General features: G+C 45.8%; 2 protein-coding genes across 2 annotated transcripts; both read right to left on the bottom strand.

Moving 5' to 3' along the window:
* Nucleotides 1-552: 552 nt before the first annotated feature.
* Nucleotides 553-1,551, bottom strand: LOC140076115 (olfactory receptor-like protein OLF4). Its single transcript, XM_072122620.1, has one exon. It carries the CDS (start codon nucleotides 1,549-1,551, stop codon nucleotides 553-555), a length of 999 nt encoding a protein of 332 aa, XP_071978721.1.
* Nucleotides 1,552-8,056: 6,505 nt separating this feature from the next.
* LOC140076114 (olfactory receptor 1G1-like) lies at nucleotides 8,057-12,887 on the bottom strand. Its single transcript, XM_072122619.1, has 3 exons — nucleotides 12,785-12,887; nucleotides 12,349-12,638; nucleotides 8,057-9,007 (listed from the first exon to the last, which is right to left on the bottom strand). Exons 1-3 carry the CDS (start codon nucleotides 12,885-12,887, stop codon nucleotides 8,057-8,059), a joined length of 1,344 nt encoding a protein of 447 aa, XP_071978720.1.
* Between the last annotated feature and the right edge of the window lie 713 nt (nucleotides 12,888-13,600).

Genomic DNA, 13,600 nt, shown 5'->3' with positions numbered 1-13,600 from the left:
TACCACAGATGATGGTTGGAGGAGCCGTACGATACTTGAATTAAAATATATGGTAACCTGGGGCGATGCTCTATGCACTGGGTGCTACGAATCCCGAATTTACATACTGAATAAAAGTTAATTTTGAAGCATTCATGTCCACAAGGTCTACTTATGAAGATGTGCCTGGATAGAACACACAGCTCATGTCATTACCTGGGGGCAGTGTCGGACTGGCCAACCAGAGCATCAGAGAATCCTCCGGTGGGCCCCAGGTTTTAACAATTTATAATGGGCCCCAAAGTTCTTCATTTGTAAGTTAATGGAGTAATCATTGAATATTATAATCTATTTCATATAGGATCATTCCGATATTATAGATTATTAGATCTTTTTCATGTTACATGATACATACCATGGTATTTTATGGTTGAAGGCTGTGCCCTCAAGATCACCACCACTGGTAGGCCCAACACATGCCAGTCCAACACTGCCTGGCGGGACCTGATCCTTATGTTAATCCTTCTTTTTCACACTAAAGAAATTCTATTAAAGAGACATTAAAAATGAATTTCAAGAATTCCATCTAAATTTCCCCAGGGAACAGTTACACCTTCCAAAAAAAGTTTCCATTGCTGTCCTCAGTTCTTGATTTCGCAGACTGTATATTAAAGGGTTTAACATGGGTGTTACAATGGCATATACCACGGTGATGACCTCCTCCAGAAAGCCGCTATGTCGTGAGGATGGAATCAAGTAGACGCTCGCAGCGGTCCCACAGTACATAGTAAAGACCACAAGGTGCGAGGAGCAGGTGGAGAAGGCTTTCTTTCTTCCTTCTGTGGATTTAATACTCAAAATAACTCTTAGAATTTTGACATAAGAGATCAAAGTACAAAGGAATATGATCAATCCAATTGGCATCATTTCCACAATGATTGTTTTATAAAAGACATCCGTTCCGGCACAGGCAATCTTGGTCAATGCTTTGGTCTCACAGAAAAACTGGAAAATTTCATTTGAGTCACAAAATGTCATTTTTAATGTAGGTAAAGTGAGTAATAGAGCATTCAGACTTCCGATGACCCAACATCCAACAATGAACAGAGAACACTTCCAGATACTAAGTATCTGCTGATAGTGTAAGGGATGACATATGGCTGCGTATCGGTCATAGGCCATTGAGAGTAATATCAAATCTTCGATGCTGCAGGCCAAGTAGAAGAAATACATCTGAATAAGACATTGTGTGAAGGTCACAGCGTTATTCCCTGATAATAACATGTGCAGGAGCTTCGGAACAGTAACACTGGTGAAATAAATATCCACAATGGACAAACTGGAGAGAAATATGTACAAGGGGGAATGTAAGTGGTGATAGGAATAAATGACGGTAACTGTGGTGAGATTCATCAGAACTCCTACTATGTAGAGGGAAAAAAATAAAGTAAAAAGAGCCCATTTATAATCTGCCCTGGTGGAGAAGGCCACAACACGGAACTCGGTGATAGGCGTCTGGTTCTCCATTCCTGAAAGATCAAGAGTAACATTGACAATTCTAAAGTTGGTCATTTGGTGAGAAAAAAAATGTAAAAAATAAACAAAGAAGGATGCCCACCTTTTTAATTATCCATCACATAAAAATCATATCAAACACAATCAAAAAGCTTTATAAACCCCAAGCGTGTAAAGATAAAAACTACAGGTACTTATGCAAAAAATAAGCCCTCACACAGTCACACTGACCAAAAATAATCAAATCCTATTGCTCCTAGAAGGTGACTATGCAAAAGGTCCCAACCAATGAATTTATTTATTTATTTATTTTTTAAAAACAACATGACATTTGTGTTTACTGTGCATAATTGGTTAATAAGAGTTCCTCAGCAGAATCTATGAAATCCAAAAAGTATTAAATGACACCACACAGCTATGAGGACAGAAAAATGAAACAGTTCTAGCTTGTAGAAGCCATTGACGTGAAAAAAAAAAGAAAAAGAAAAAAGAGAAATGGCCTTTAACGGTTATTAACATGACAAGAAGGTTATTGGGGGATTATGATTTTACTTATATATTTAGATTGTTATTGTTTATTATATGCACTAAATTATTATTGCCATTTATTAATGTTTTATTATTACTGTTATGTTTTTAATTAATGGAAATGATTTTTGTTTTAGCATTATTTTCATAGTTGATCATTACAAAAAGGGACTCAATTTCATAAAATTCTTTTGTGTGCGTGCACATTGTACTAACAGCAAATGACCACAGGAATAGGGATCTGTTTCACAGGGTTTCCAACTCGAATGTTTCATACAGTAATAGGATTTGAAAATGTGCATTCTTATTACGAACAAGATAGGTTCCAAAGGTTTGTTCTTAAGTTGAATTTGTATGTAAGTCGAAACTGTATATTTTATAATTGTAGATCCAGACAAAAACTTTTTTTGCCCCAGGGACAATTGTAGTTTTAAAATGTTTTGCTGTAATGGGACCAAGGATTATCCATAAAACTTCATTACAGACACCTTACAGCTGATCATTGCAGTCTGGGACTATAGTAACATCCAGAGAGGTCACCAGAGGTCACAGGGGGCAGAGGGGTCCGTCTTTGACTGCAGGTCGTCTGTAAGTCAGGTGTCCTTAAGTAGGGGACCGCCTGTACTTTTAGGAAGGAGTAGAATTGTGAGAAGCCCAATTAAGAGGTGAGTTGGTCGTAGACGTAGTGGGTATCAAATATCATGCTCTATCCCATGGTTCATGTACTTACTGGAAAAAAAAAATTACAGAATTTTGTAACGTGCATCTGGGTACATGGTGTTATTATAGATGTCACAAAAAGGATGAGCTGCGGAGAAAACCAAATATCTGAACACATAAAACATATAATCTGTTACACATAGAATGAAGAGAATACTGATCCCGGTGTGTGATATATAAATCCCGGTGACACATCAGAGAGCCGGCACGTTGCGGGACATAAGATGCCGGAGTGCCGTATTTTATGCTCGTCTAGTATAATGTAGTGATCGGAGGCATCATGAGAGCAATTAAGGCCCCACAATGACTTCCCTAAAGTCCTCATTACAGTCATTTCCAAGGGTAGCCAGATTAGAGATTTTTTTATTTTAACATAATACTGGAGATTTCTACTTTTCATTTTACTAGTTTTAGAATATGTTTAGAGCTTTTATCTCTTGGTGTTTCTGCCCTTGTTATTCCTATCTGTCCGATGTTCTCTTATGAAATAGATTCTTTTGATTGTTACTTGCAGATTCTTTGGCTTTTTAATTTTTTTTAATTAAGTAATCAATTTGATTTACTGATTATATTGAAGCCACTCCTACTGGATTATGTAAAACAATGTTTCGGCCGGACAAGGTCTTAGTTAGGGGATCTCAGTAGAAACAATGCCAATCAGTAAGCAGCTGTTTTAACATAATCAAGACTTTGTTTTATCTTTTCATTTATTTTTACAAACAGAAGTGAACAAATAAGGAAACAGTTGAATGTTCAAAATGACATATATCCCAAATATCATATTAAAATTCAAAAGAACTGAAAATAAACTATACTGCTTCCTCCTATAAAAAGTAAAAAAAAAGCAAAAAGGAGAAAATATTTTTTCTTCTTTCTTAAAATCCTTTCTCTCTCTTTTCTCCTCTGAGCTATCTCCATCTACTCTTTTTCTTTAAAAAAAAAAATATATTTTTTTTTCATTTTAATAGAAGTAGCCTAAACCTTTGAGCCAATCCATGACTACTATTTATTTTTATATATTTTTATAGCCACCCGGATTGACGTGCGGTTTAGAGAGCATGCCGAGGAATTATGCCTAGAGCAACCCCATGTTCGCCCACGACGATTTCCTCGCCTGGCTCCTGCTTTTCAAAGACCACTCCAGCCTCCAGATGTACCACCTGTAGAGGAGCCAATGGAGGTGGACAGGCTCAGACTCTCTTCCCAGAAGCGTATCAGAAGGCGTCAGGGAAACCTCTGCTTCTACTGTGCCAGTCCTGAACACTTCCTGGGGTCTTGTTCTAACGGTTAAGAACCGTTATCCGTTGCCATTGGTCACTGAGTTGGATCCAAATTGGATCTTCGTGGGGCTTACAACCTCATTCGTATCCGCCAAGGGGATGAATGGAAGACCGCTTTTAATACCCGTGATGGACACTTTGAGTACCTGGTGATGCCGTTCGGACTCTGTAATGCACCAGCCGTCTTTCAGGAGTTTGTGAATGACATATTTAGAGACTTGCTTTATGTCTGTGTGGTGGTCTATCTGGATGATATCCTCGTGTTTTCTCCGGACCTTGAGACCCACCAAGTCCAAGTACGGCAAGTACTCAGTCGATTAAGGGCCAATCGTCTCTATGCCAAGCTCGAGAAGTGTCAGTTCCATCAGCAGAGTATTCCATTTCTCGGCTATGTCATCTCGGACAAAGGCCTTCGTATGGATCCTGCCAAGCTGTCGGCGGTACTTCGGTGGCCCCGCCGAGTGGGACTACGCGCTATACAGCTATTTCTGGGCTTTGCTAATTATTACCACCAGTTCATCCCACATTTCTCCTCTTTGGTGTCTCCAATAGTGGCGCTTACCAAGAAGGGTGCCAATCCCCGACTCTGGCCTTCGGCAGCTGAGGAAGCCTTTATGAACTTGAAATCTTTGTTTGCCTAGGCTCCAGTCCTGGTGCATCCCGAAACTGAAAAGCCTTTTCATCTGGAAGTGGATTCCTCCTCGGTAGGGGCCGGAGCAGTACTCACGCAGAAGGGTCCCAAAGGCCGCACAGTCACTTGTGGATTCTTCTCCAAGTCGTTTTCCTCCACAGAGAGGAATTACGGTATAGGAGATCGAGAATTATTGGCGATCAAGCTTGCCCTAGAAGAGTGGCATTATCTCCTGGAAGGAGCCCGGTTTCCGGTCTATACAGACCACAAAAACCTCCTCTATCTCCAGACTGCTCAGCGACTCAACCCACGCCAAGCTCGCTGGTCATTCTTCTTCGCCCGGTTCGATTTTCTCATTCATTTCCGTCCGGCCGAGAAGAACATCAAGGCTGACGCCCTTTCTCGTGCCTCGAATGTCATTGGGGAAGAACCGGTTCCTCGTCATGTCATCTCTCCTGACCGACTAGTACTGGCTGCGCCAGTGGATCTTCGTCTATTACCTCCTGGCAAGACATACGTACGACCTGCGCTACGGAGGAGAATTCTGTCTTGGGGACATTGCTCTCGTGTGGCTGGGCATCCTGGGGTGCAGTGTTCTATCGCCCTCACTACCTGATTCTACTGGTGGCCAGACCTGGCTAAGGATGTCCGGGATTTTGTGGGTGCCTGTACTTCCTGTACCCGGAATAAGCCTTCACGTCTTAAGCCTGCTGGTCCTCTTCTGCCGTTGCCGATACCCAGCTGTCCATGGACTCATATTACTATGGATTTCATCATGGATCTACCGTCTTCTTCAGGCAATACCGTCATCTGGGTGGTGACTGACCGGTTCTCTAAGATGGCCCATTTTATTCCTCTGCCAGCTTTGCCAGCTGCTCCATGTCTTGCCGACCAGTTCTTCCACCTCATCTTCCGACTCCATGGACTTCCACAACACATTGGGGCAGATTTACTTACGCGGCCCATTCGCGATCCAGCGGCGCGTTCTCTGCACAGGATTCGAGTCCGGATGGGATTTATGAAGGTAGTTCCTCCGCCGTCCACCAGGTGGCGCTGCTGCGCTGAAAATCATCTGAATGCGCCGGAATACACCGAGCTGGACCAGGTGAAGGTAAGCGCTTCCCAAGCGACACTTTTCGTTTTTTAAATGCGGCGGTTTTTCCGAATCCATCGGGTTTTCGTTCGGCCACGCCCCCCGATTTCCGTCGCGCGCATGCCGGCGCCGATGCGCCACAATCCGATCGTGTGCGCCAAAATCCCAGGGCAATTCAGGTACAATCGGCGCAAATCGGAAATATTCGGGTAACACGTCGGGAAAACGCAAATCGGGCCCTTAGTAAATGACCCCCATTAGGAGTACAGTTTGTCTCGAAATTTTGGAGTTCTCTCTGTAGCCAACTACAGGTGAAGTTGGACTTCTCTTCCGCCTATCATCTCCAGTCGAACGGGCAGGTGGAGAGGGTTAACCAGACTTTGGGCTGCTATCTACTCTGTTGCCTTGGGCGGAGTTCTCCTTCAACTCCTTGGACTCTGCATCAGCGGGCTCCACTCCATTTTTTGTCAATTATGGACTCCATCCTCGCCCTCCTCTACCTCTACCCGTGGCTTCTGATGTTCCTGCTGTTGAGGAGGTGGTACAGAACTTGAAAACCATCTGGGAGCAGACCCGCCTTTCCCTATTACAGGCTTCAACTCAAACAAAATTTCAAGCCGATAAAAGACGCAGGCCTCCCCCCGTCTTCTCTCCTGGTGACAAGGTCTGGCTGTCTTCCAAATACATCCGGCTTAAAATTCCTGGCTACAAGCTCGGTCCTCGTTTCCTGGGTCCCTTCGAGGTGATGCATCGCATCAATCCAATCTCCTATAAGCTGCGCCTTCCTCCCACTATGCGTATCCCGAACTCCTTCCATGTCTCCCTGCTCATGCCTGTCTTTTTGAACCGCTTTTGCCGACAGCTGTCTCCTCCTGCTCCTGTGGCCGACTCCTCTGACATCTATGAGGTAAAGAAGATCCTTGATGCTAAGACAGTGAGGGGTCAGCGGTTCTTCTTGGTTGACTGGAAGGGGTTCGGGCCGGAGGACAGATCCTGGGAGCCCGAGGACAATATCCTGGACCAGGACCTCCTGCAGAGATTCCTCCAGCCCAGGAAAAGGAGGAGGCCGAGGGGGGTACTGTCACGGGTGGTCCCGCGACCCCTGACGCGGGCTCACCTGTGCCTTCTCTCCCCCGCCAGCGCTCCGCAAGTGCCACTTACGGGTTCCGGCTCCTGTCTTGTCCGCGGCTGCTCCATCCCGTTCGGCTGTGTGCGCGCGTCCCCGACAGCTAGGGCGCGCGCGTGGCAGGTTCTGCAAATTTAAAGGGCCAGCATGCCAATAATTGGCGCTGGTCTTTTCCCCTTAAACTATTTAACCCTGCCTCTTCCTGTTACCCTTGCCGGATCTTTGTGCCTTTGAGAAAGCTGTTTCTGATGCCTAGTGCTGTTCTTGAGATTTCCCGTTGTGACCCCGTTTCTGACTACGCTCCTTTGCCGCCTGTCCTGACCTGTTGCTAAGACTCTGACTATGATCCTGTGCTGCCCGTCCTGACCTCCTGCCTGTCCCCGACTACGAGATTGCCTGCCGATTCTGTACCTCGACCTTGGCTGCCACTGCGTACAAGTCACGCCTGTGGAACGACCTGGTGGAACCACGCCGCAGCAAGTCCAACCCGCTTTGCGGCGGGCTCTGGTGAAAACCAGGTGCCACTTAGCAATGTTTTTAGTATATGTTGGCCAATGGGGGTAATTTACTAAGGGCCCGATTTGCGTTTTCCCGACGTGTTACCCGAATATTTCCGATTTGCACCGATTTTCCCTGAATTGCCCTGGGTTTTTGGCGCACGCGATCGGATTGTGGTGCATCGGCGCCGGCATGCACGCGACGGAAATCGGGGGGCGTGGCCAAACGATAACCCGACGGATTCGGAGAAACCACCGCATTTTTAAAAAAAAAGTGTCGCGGGATATGCACTTACCTTCACCAAGTATATGATCGTGCATTCCGGCGGGCCTCGGTGGACTACAGCGCAGCAGCGACTCCTGGTGGACCTCGGAGGAACTACCTTAGTGAATCGCTGGAAGACCCGAATCCACCGCAGAGAAGGCGCCGCTGGATCGCGAATGGACCGGGTAAGTAAATATACCCCAATGTGTTTTTCAGTCCTCGGACCTTCATCATGTGCTCCATTCCTTACCATAATACTTTAATTGATGCCTAAAATTAATATTCTTCAAGAAATTCTTGAAATTTCCCAAAAATCAAAAAGTGCATTTAGTATGTTTGACAATACAAGAAAAAAGCTCAGACTGTGATACAAGGAAAATTTTGATGGAGTCTATTTTTTTTACATAATTGCGTTAAAACCTTTATTGAAAGAAGACAAATAATGGCAATTTCATTCCCATAAATTTCCGTAAACCCCTCTTTACTTCCTTGTTTCGCAAGGTGTATATCAGAGGGTTCAGAATTGGTGTCACAGCCGTACACAGTATGGTGGCAATCTGTTCCATGGCATGAGAGTATTTGGATGGTGGGATCATGTACATGGAGGCTCCGGTGGCGTAGTAGAGCATGATGACGGCAAGGTGGGATGAGCAGGTGGAGAAGGCTTTTTTCTTTCCATCTCTTGATCGAATTTTCAAGATAACCTTGATGATTTTGAAGTAAGATATCAAACTACACAAAAAGGGGCAGAGACCAAACAATAGCAATTCAAAGTAGACAATTATGTAGAAGACACGTTTGCCGACACATGACATCCTAGTCAAGGTGTTGGCTTCACAGAAGAAATGCTGAATGACTTTGGATCCACAGAAGGACATCTTAGATACTGGAAGAGTCATCAGTAAGGAATTCAGACTTGCAGAAACCCAAATTCCAAAGATAAAGAGAATGCAGATTCTCTTGCTCAATAAATGGTGGTAGTGCAGGGGGTTACAGATGGCCACATACCGGTCATACGCCATGATGAATAACAGGATGTCCTCCGCACTGGCCGCCAACAGGAAGAAAAATGTCTGTGTAAAACATTGTGTGAAGGATATTGTGTTATTTCCAGGGAGAATCATGACCAGAAGTTTGGGAATAGTAGATGTTATGGAGCAAATGTCGATACAGGACAAGTTACATAGAAATATATACAGAGGGACGTGAAGGTGATCATTGACATATATTACACTCAAGATCAGTATGTTCATTAATAACCCGATCACATAGATAAAAAGGAAGATATTAAATATTAACACTTTGTCAGCACTAAGAGTAAAAAATGGGGAGATCTGGAAGTCACTGGGAGATGTGTGGTTCATCTTCCCAACCTACAAAAGAATATATGTGAATTTCATGTATAGTCTATGCTTCCCGTACAGTATATACATGACGCCAATTGTCTTGGCATAATATAGTATAATAATAATATAGAACATCAATCACATGTAAGAGATAACCACAAATATATTAAAAAAATGTCAAATCTTGAGTCAATGGGGCACATTTACCATCCGGAGGAGTTCACAGGAAGTGCATTGTCCATGTATAATGCACATCTGCCGCGATTCACGAAGATCGTGAGCCCGATTTCCTTCATGTGTTGCTTCCCCGCTCAGGTCCCCGGAGTTCACCTTCTTCTTCCTGGTGCATGTAAGTGCATGGTCCATGTATAATGTGCTGTGCGAGGAGTCACTAAGATCGTGCGCCCGGTATCCTGCATGTGTCGCTTCCCCGCTCAGGTCCCCGGAGTTCACCTTCTTCTTCCTGGTGCATGTAAGTGCATTGTCCGTGTATAATGCGCTGTGCGAGGAGTCACTAAGATCATGCACCCGATATCCTGCATGTGTCGCTTTCCCGCTCAGGTCCCCGGAGTTCACCTTCTTCTTCCTGGTGCATGTAAGTGCATTGTCCGTGTATAATGTGCTGTGCAGTAGTCACTAAGATCGTGCGCCCGGTATCCTGCATGTGTTGCTTCCCCGCTCAGGTCCCCGGAGTTCACCTTCTTCTTCCTGGTGCATGTAAGTGCATTGTCCGTGTATAATGCGCTGTGCGGGAGTCACTAAGATCGTGCGCCCGATATCCTGCATATGTCGCTTCCCCGCTCAGGTCCCCGGAGTTCACCTTCTTCTTCCTGGTACATGTAAGTGCATTGGTTGCGACACAATTTGAATGTTAAATCCTGTGCTTAGTCCGAATCAGTCGGATGGTCCCGGCCTGCCCCCCTCGATTTCTGTTGCATGAAAGCAGCACAGCTGCTCCACAATCCCAATCCCCTTCTAAATACCTGTTACAGCTGAAACCGAGGACCCTTAGTAAATAAGCCGAAATGGGTTCAACTGGTTGGCAAGAACGACCACAGCTATGGCGGCAATGACTCAGAATATGGACAACAACATAGATTATGTACAGAACAAATACAGAAAAAGGGTCAGATCTTCTCGATAAAAGGACCAAAAAAGATGAAGAATGTTAGAGGTAAGGAAAGAGGAGAAAGGGCACAGAGATCCGATGGGTATCACCACTGCATAACAATGAGGATCACCAGAGCAAGCACTAGACTTTGTCTCCTGTGATGGACCTAATGGGGCACATTTACTTATCCGTCCTGTCGTATTCCAAGAAAGTGCATTGTCCAACCGGAATGCACTCTGCTGTGATTCCCTAAGATCGTGCGCCCGATATCCTGCATGTGTCGCTTCCTCGCTCAGGTCCGACAGAGTTCACCATCTTCTTCCCGGTGCACGTAAGTGCATTATCTTGCAACACAATTTGAAAGATAAATGCCCCGCTCAGTCCAAATCCGTCGGATCATCCACCGGCCTGCCCCTGATTTCTGTCGCATGAAAGATAGCGCTGCTGCACCACAATTTCGATTGCGTGTGACACAATCCCTAGTTAAATACCTGTCACAGCGGCGCAAATCCCGAAAATTTCAAAAATCCAATAAAAGTATGTTCCGCGGACCCTTAGTAAATAAGCTCCAATGTGTGCACTGTGTGGCTCTGTAGAGGAAATTAAACTTTTATCTGCATCTCACTTTTCAACAATTTATTTTACTGTCTGTATCACCAGTCTTATCTTTGCTATGACACCAGCCTGGTTGTAGGTGTCTTGGACATCTATAGTGACACTCTCCCTTTACCATATTAGACAGAAAAGTGACACTCTCCTCCTTTGCATGTGTATTTGGAGGTGATTTTGTTAATAGGGAAATGTGGAAGAACTAAAGTAAATGAGGACATAGTAGAGAGGACATTTTATATCTGACCCAAGGATCCTTGAAGTTTAGAAGTGTTAATATTGATGATTAGTTTACGTACATGAAGGTTCTGTTGCACTAAAGTCACAAGGATTAGGTTTTTTCTTGTTTACCTAAGCTGGAAAAGAAGTCCTGCTGCAATACTTGGCACAAATCAGGCCAAAAAATGTGAGGAGAATTTATACCAGTTAGTTCTCCGTAGAATGAATTAGAAACCTATGGGGATGGGGCTGTGTACTGTAGCCGGGTTATCCCCTAGAGTTTTCCTGTACTGGTTCCCCATGTGATAAGTCACTTAAAATGTACCCACATGAGTATGGGAATCCACAGTGTGCACACAGTAATGTCCTTTAATGAGTCCTTGTAGAGGGAAACAGCATAACACAAGCTATGATGGAAAGGTGGTTACGGGGGCCATATGCAATTCCATCTAAGCTTAGCAGTAAGATCATGGACATCATCTGAACAGGTTTTTATTGACATTCATAGATTTTAGACTCAATTAAGCAGCTTCTACAGAGCTTCATGACCGTCCTACCACATATTATTGCCCAGATAACATACTGTGAGTTTGTGGACCATTGTTATCTCCATCAAACGCAGCCAAGATGGGAGTACGCAGTTACTTCTACCGAAAGTCTTGATTCCTTGGTTCCTATTGATGGGAATTTGAGTTACGCATAGCAGTGGGAACTGATCTGGGAATGGCCATAGCATATCAAAACTTTTACAAGGGCCTAAGTCCAGTTAGATTATTTCATCAGTGACTGGGAAATATGCAAATACATTTACCAGGATGGGATAAACCATCCTATAAAACATAGTTGCATCTTTCGCAGTATCCACCAGTGGAGCATCAATAGCTGTAATTTGCCACATGGCTGTGGCCTTAATTGGCAAAGTCTTCTTAAGGCGAACTATTACTCCCTGACCCTAATCAAAAGCCTCTCACTCAGCCAAAATGGATCCCAACGCTGTACTAATGATATACAAAGACATCATAACAGCGCTGCCTACAGCTGGGAATCTATTCCTCCTCTAATAGATATAATGGTTTGGTGTAACCCCACATCATTTCATTAGGCTTCCTGAAAGTTATGCTTGATGTTGAGGGGACTACCTTACAAGGTAACTAGAGAAGCATTGTTTTCCTTATCCCATCCTGCAAAACATATTTGCATATTTCCCAGAATCCCCCAGTGGAGTGTCAATGGCTTTACGTCTTCGCACTCCTGCATGGCGGCCTTAAATGGCAAAGTCTCCATAAGGAGAGCTCTTACAGCCCGAACTTAAGCAGGGCCTGGCCCATGAGCTTGTGCGAGACCCGGTCGAACGCCTTCTCCTGGTTGAGGCTGACCAGGTCTGCCCGGATCCAGCGACTTTCGTACCGAACCAAACCGAATCCCTCACGAGGGCCAGACTGTCCGCGATCCTGCGGGCGGGGCTGCCGCAAGTCTGGTCCGGGTGGACGATCTGGCCGATGACTGCCTTCAGCCTGTTCGCCAGCACTTTCGCCAAGATCTTGCCCTCCACCACCATCTCCTCAAAGAGCTCCAGCAGGTCCGGGCAGATGACGTCCCCCAGCGCTACGTAGAGCTTGGCTGGGAGACCGTCACCGCCCGAAGTCCTGCCGGGTATGAAGGATTTAGTGGCAGAGAGCAGCTCTTCAACTGGCAGAGGGCCGTCCGTGGCCTCGGCACCTGCAGGATCGAGGGTGTTAGTGATACCTAACAGGAACCTCTCAGCGGCTTCGTCGTCTGTGGGTTTCGGGGAGTAGAGGCCGCTGTAGAAGTCCTTGGCGACTCCAATGATGGCCTCCTTCCCCCATGAGAGTTGCACTTCTCACCCTTCTCCAGGTTGTCCACCTTGGCACGGAAGATGATGCGCCTGGTTTCCTCCTCAAAGTGCCTTTTCAAGCCCTCCTTGGTCTCTGCCAGCTCATCCTTCATGTGCCAGCCGCAGCGCTGGAGGTCCTTCTAACATCACAGCTGTCGCTGCAACCTTCTGAAGTCCTTCATGGCTCCGGACGCCTACCGCCGGCCTTTGTCCTGAAAGAAACAACGGATTTGAACTTTAGTGTACTCCCACCATTCGCTTACAGTGTCAAATAGGCATTTGTCATTCCTGAGTGCCATGTAGAGTTCTCTAAGCTCCGCCTGACCCTCCTCCCCTTCCAGCAGGGCGCAATTCAGCTTACAGGAGCCCGGGCCAGATGGGAAACCATGGCCAGAGCTACCCAACCGGCCCTGTGGTTGGAGAAGAAGCAGGGGATCATAGAGTATCCGCATGGCTTGACAGTTTGGGAGGTGAACACGAAGTCTATCCGGGAACGCACTGAGCCATTGGGGCGGCTCCACGTGTAGTTTACGTAGCAGCTCTCCATGGAGCCCACCGCGTCCCTTAACGACGCTTCAGTTACCATCTCGATAAGCAGTTTGGATGTGGGGTTAAGCCTGCTAGCTGTGCCGGAGCTGCGTCCGTCCTCTTCCACGGGGCAGTTGCAGTCGCCAACACGACCAGTCTAGTGGTGGCGAGGTGCGGCCTGAGGCACTGGAAAAGCTGCAGGCGCTCATCCCGGTCAGGGGAGTCATACACGTTGATGAGCCGCACGGGATCACCCGCCCAGGAGCCGTCTATGATCAGAATTCGACCGCAGACAAGC

Source organism: Engystomops pustulosus, chromosome 8 (genome assembly GCF_040894005.1).
Source record: "Engystomops pustulosus chromosome 8, aEngPut4.maternal, whole genome shotgun sequence".
Taxonomy (NCBI): domain Eukaryota; kingdom Metazoa; phylum Chordata; class Amphibia; order Anura; family Leptodactylidae; genus Engystomops; species Engystomops pustulosus.
The sequence above is the reverse complement of the archived record's forward strand: the minus strand, read 5'-3'. Positions and strand labels throughout refer to the sequence as shown.